At 35.7% G+C, this 5,788-nt stretch overlaps 1 protein-coding gene across 1 annotated transcript in view; it reads left to right on the top strand.

The window, feature by feature from the left end:
* ABCC9 (ATP binding cassette subfamily C member 9) overlaps positions 1 to 5,788 on the top strand; it is a 126,471-nt gene that overhangs the window by 112,230 nt on the left and 8,453 nt on the right. Inside the window, exons 34-37 of the mRNA XM_023514704.1 lie at positions 229 to 307; positions 2,182 to 2,290; positions 3,765 to 3,868; positions 5,261 to 5,295. Of these exons, the coding sequence (XP_023370472.1) occupies positions 229 to 307; positions 2,182 to 2,290; positions 3,765 to 3,868; positions 5,261 to 5,295 (327 nt within the window). The remainder of the gene's footprint in view (positions 1 to 228; positions 308 to 2,181; positions 2,291 to 3,764; positions 3,869 to 5,260; positions 5,296 to 5,788) is intronic.

Here is a 5,788-nt window from a genome sequence, read left to right as displayed (position 1 = left end):
CACAACCTCATGAAAATATAAGGATTAGAATAGAATCATTAAAGATTTGGTGATGACTTCATGTTTTTATCTTAATATTCATAATTCAAAAGGAAGATGTAAGAAAAAAAATAATGGTTGTAATGTAATCATTTAAATAGTTTCACTTGCTTAAGTGAAAAATACTTTTGCCCACTTGCTGTCCTTTGTTTGAGTCGTCTTCTCTCTGAGTGACAGTTGCTTTTTTAGGTGGGCATATGTGGTCGCACTGGCAGTGGGAAGTCATCTTTATCTCTGGCTTTCTTCAGAATGGTTGATATATTTGATGGTGAGTGGCTAACTAAATTTTTTAATTCATCATGTGTTGCTTTCCTTTTAAAAACTCAATTTACCTAATTTTGCAAGAAATAAAAACCAAATATTTATAAGGACCTTGTGTTCTACACATGGTTTGAAGCAGATAACCCAAATAAACAGCTCAGAAGTAAAGAAACAAGGTAGAATGGGGGAATAAAATGATTATTCCTAAACTTATATCTAGAGATTATTGGTAAAGAGTTCTAATAAACTCATCGAATGAAAACAGGGCCACCCACTTTGAATAGCAATAGATGGTGGTAGCCTTTCAAGAGGAAGGAAAGCAGAGGAAGACTACTTGGCTTCCTTCAAGCTTAGAAATCTGCATTTTTTATTTTGGTGCATAACTTTTACCATGACCTTCTTGATAACATTGTTTAATGGCATTGAACATTTTCAAGAGGCAATCTTTAGCTTTAAAGTGCTAAGTTCATGATAACAATATACAAAAACATTTGTTCGTTCCCTAAATTATTTATAATTTAATTCACAAGCATATAGAAATAATGTAATCTATCTTAGAAAAAATATATCACATTATTTAGTCTGTCCAGTGGCCTATAAATAGGCCAGCACAGAAGCAATCTTGCATGAAAGGGAAACTAGCAATGAATTTAACCCCAGCTCAAGGAAGTACTAAATGTTACTATCCATCATGATTATGATGATGGTTATTGTACTTTGCATATTTATTGTACTTGATAGTTTATTAAATAGTACATTATTGAATTTACTGTACATAACAGTTCTGTGACATAAAGAGGTCAATTTATGGACAACAAAATTGAACCCTAATAATTGTAATTTGGAAGGGGAGATTTAGATTCAGGAATGGAATAACTCTCTGTGGCTGGGTTAGCAGCTTGCTTTTTCCATGGCTAGTAATAATGCACAGATACTTTAAAGACTTTCAGTGGGATTTGCACTACAAGGTAATTAAATGATCCAAAATCAATTCACTGATATTTTTCATTAAAAAACTGTGCTTATGACTGATCACGTTAGGTTACCCTGATCCTCATGAGCCCAGGAACATGATTTTAAGCCCCATGTGAACTACTATTTTCTTTTTAATAGCATTAGATGATTAAGATTTTAGTAAGTAATTTATTGTTCCTGAAAGGTACTGTTTAAGCTGATCCCTCTTAGTTGCTCTTGAATCTGTATCAACTTGGTGAAAGGACTGGCGGATCATTCCTAGCCTGGACTGGCATAGTCACCTCACAGAGTGATGTTGTCTTTGCCCCAAAGTGCCATGATAAAATGAATCTGTCAGCTTGAGGAAAGAATATGAAGATTGCACAAGTCTCTGAAAGTCTACATAGAGTATGGGGAAATTTATTAAAATTTGATATCTATATCATAGAATTTACTTTCCTATTTGCAATGAATTGTACTAGTCAATCAATATGGACATAAATGACAGACAAAACTCCTTGTTTTCCAGGGGCATATATTCTAGTTGGGGGTGAGACAATTAAAAAGATAAGTCTATGTATGCAGAATGTCAGATTCTTATAGATCCTATATTTAGAAGAATAAGCAGAAAAGGAGAATAAAGGAACACCAGAAGGGAGAGGACCATAGGCCATAAAAGTATTTTGGTTTGTAGGACCACATGAACTGAATAAAACTTGAAAATGCCTTTAGGGGAAATATACAAGACAAACTATTACCCAAAGGTTTATCTTCTTAGAGACACATCATGATGCGTTTAATACAATAAGAGGAAAGCTTCATTTTCTGATTTCAACACTAAAACTTAAAAAGAACTTTCAACTTGTAAACAGATTACTTTGCTTGTGATTTTTTCATATGCCTGTAATTTTTGTTTTTCCATAACAGGAAAGATTGTCATTGATGGGATAGACATTTGTAAGCTACCGCTGCACACACTCCGTTCTAGACTTTCCATTATTCTGCAGGATCCGATCCTGTTCAGTGGTTCCATTAGGTAGGTGACATGTTCAGCAGAAGTCCGTTCGCCTCAGGATTTACCCTGTGGCTCATGGAGAAGAGCTCTTTTTCATGTATTTGTGAAATAACATTGTCAAGACAATAAGATCAAATACTGCATTTATGATTTTAGGCTGGAAAACCCTGAAGTTGCTAAGTTGACCTATAGAAGCAGCCAGTCCCCTTTCGTCTGCAGATCTTTTCTTTCTCACTGATTCTATAGAAGCTGATATTTCCTCTGTACTTGGGAGCAGTGGCTCTTGGCAGACATTGTCCTACCCTACAGATACCCTGGACAGATATTCTGACTTTGGTTAACCTTTTTCTTTATCCTCTTCCCCACCTTTTACCTTTAGCCAAAATTGCTTTGAATAAACCGCTACAGTCGCTCTGTGCCTGATTTGGAGTCCCCACCCCCACCCCCACCCCCTCACACACAAATGGGAATGTCCGCCATCTGGAAGGTGCTTTAAATATGTTGTCTGATTAAATTCTCAAAGCATGGCCCTAGAATGCATATTATTATCCTCATTTTACAGATAAGGGTTTTGAAATGCAAAGAAGCCGTCACTTACCCAAGTTCATATGCCTAGTAAGTGGTAGAACTGCAGTGGCATCTGAATTTTGTCTGATTCCAAAGTCCACCTGGGCACCGTCCAGCAGATCATGTCTCTCATTTCATCCATCTTCCATTCTTCTTGTTCTCTTTGTCCATTCATTTAATTATAAAGATTAATTATATAATCTTTATAATTAAAGATTAATATATAATGATTAATTATATAATCTTTATAATTAAATGAGCAGTGCCTGTGGCTCAAAGGAGTAGGGCACCAGCCCCCTATACCAGAGGTGGTGGGTTCAAAGCCCACCCTGGCCAAAAAACGAAACAAAACAACAACAACAAAAAAAGAAGTGCCACCACCTTCTCTTACTAGGTACTCTTTGTCTTGCAAAGAAAATGCACATAAGATTTCTCAATATTTAGCTGTCAAATTACCTTAACTAAAAGTTCTAAATATGTCAGGTTAATTAGCAACACCACGGTGAATTTACATCTCTGAGTATATTTATTATGAACGCTACTATTGTGGTTAGTGCAGCATGGCTTGTCTAACCGATGTCTTGTTCAGCATCATTTGTTGCTAAACACTAGCCTGGGTTATAGGAAGCACAACAGGGAGTGGATGTAGCCCTGTACCAAAGTTAATCACATCATATTATGAATGTAAGCTTACCAAACGACGCATCAAAACCATCTCTGGGAACAGTAAGGTCGTGGATTCGTTCGCTCGTTCATCCATCAAGCACGAATCCACTGCTTGCTCTGTCCTGGGCACTGTTCTAGGTGCTGAATATACAGCAGGAACCAAAACAAATAGAACTCACATTTTAAAGAAAGAAAAGCAATGGGCAAATATACATGAGTCTTTCTCTACTTATTGACTAATACTGATCTTTTTCTACTACAGATTTAATTTAGATCCGGAGTGTAAATGCACAGATGACAGACTCTGGGAGGCGCTAGAAATTGCTCAGCTAAAAAATATGGTCAAATCTCTACCGGGAGGTCTAGGTATGTTTTCTACACAGTACATTTATTGTTTCTATATAAGCAATTAATTATACCTATCTCTATCTACATTTAATGCTATAATCACATAATTCTAGTGTTAAATCTCCTTCTATCTAAAATAATCCCCTAAAAGTCACTAGGAAATTTCAAAATCTAATGATTTTGTACGGGGTGCAAGAGGATGAAACTTTATAACAAATTCTGTTCTGTGTGAACACTCCAAAATATTCTACTTAATGTGTGTATATTTTTAGTCTTCTCATCACTGATGAGTACAGATCACTTTAACCACAATCTTTCCTTGTGGTCATTCTTGTGCAGGATGTCATCAAACTTCAGGAAATGGATAAGTGGATTGCAGAGGCTGTCAGGTTAAGAGCCCTGGGCACCATGGAGGAGAAGGCAATTCCTCCATGTTAATGCTGCTGGGAAAGCATATTTCTTTAATTTATATAACATAATTTTCTTTGTGCTTGAAGACACTATTTCATGTTACCTCGATGCAGTGCCAGTTTTAGCCACTTACATAAAGAACAAAACGTGTACTAAAAATATCCAGTCCCAGAGGCAGTGTGATTTCTGACAAATAAACAACAACTGAATGAAAGAATGACATTGTTAATGAAACAATAGGGAGTTCATATTGTTTTTAATTCACAAAAAGGAGTATCTATAGTTTTAGACATTTGCTTCCTCGAAATCTGAACTCCTTCAAGAGAACACTAGGAAAGATAATCATTTATTGGCCTTCTAACTTGAATACACAATAGTCATTTGCCAAACTGTGTAGTCTTGGCATCTAGCTTTTTGAAAGTTAACCTATAAGATAAAACCATGTTTATTTGGAAAGAAGAGGTTACTCAAAAACATGACATTTTCATTACTTTAATTAAGTTCCCAACAGAAGGGAAAACTTAAGACAGTATGTTTTTAAGGAAATGTTATTGACCTTACTGGTGTCAGATTGTGAGAGCAGTTCCAGAACTCTGCATGAACTTTCCCATAATAATTTTTACTGTCTCCTGTGGAGAGCACAGCAAGCCGACTTGAGAAATTGATACATGTTTATTGTACTTTCTCTCTGGCACTTAGAGACCCTCTCTCCCACCATTAGTAGTTGGAAAGGCAGGCAATTGCATCTTTATGGTACTCTTCACTAACATGAGAGCTGCGTGTACCTGTTTTGTACTGTGGGCATGGGTTTGGGGATTATGGTGCAGTATAAGCAATGGGGGTTGTATTTACCCAACGTAAATTAATGGAACATTGTGGTCATTGTCTTAATAAAGATTAAATCGATTTCTTAATGAAGATCTAACCCAGGCCAACTCTGGTAAAGAACATTCACCATCCTCAGAATCTTCCTTATTTATTAAATTCATTAAAATGTAGAGAATGAATTCCTCTATGCACAAGAATTTGATGCAGTAAGAATATAATTGATAGAAATTTTTTCCAAGACCTGACTAAAGAGCGTTTGAATTCTAATTAAAAAATATTTGAAAACATAATTTATTTAAGTTCACAAGAGTATAGTTTGTGAAATGTGGATGGTAACAAAAAAAGGGAAGGATATCAAAGACATATCATTCACTTCTCCATACAACAATGTTTTATTCAGCTACTATGTCAGATAATGTAGTGTTTGGGATACAGTGATGAATAAAAACAAACCCAGTGATTACCGACTTGGAGGTTCCAGTCTAGAGAAATGGGATAATGGAAAGGGAATGGAATTAGAGTTGAGAATATTCTATCTCCTATTGAGCTCTACTACTGATTAGCCAAATGTGACCTTGGGCAAGTCACCTTTCTGGGCCTTAGATAATTAAATCATCTCCTTAGAGAATTTCATTTAGACATTAAATTATCTCCAAGGTCTCCTAGTCTTCAAATATTTAACAATATTTTATATCTTAC

The sequence above is a fragment of the Otolemur garnettii genome, unplaced genomic scaffold (genome assembly GCF_000181295.1).
Source record: "Otolemur garnettii isolate 467f Iridium unplaced genomic scaffold, OtoGar3 scaffold00057, whole genome shotgun sequence".
In the NCBI taxonomy this organism is placed as follows: Eukaryota; Metazoa; Chordata; class Mammalia; order Primates; family Galagidae; genus Otolemur; species Otolemur garnettii.
This window is presented reverse-complemented; position numbering and strand designations above follow the sequence as displayed.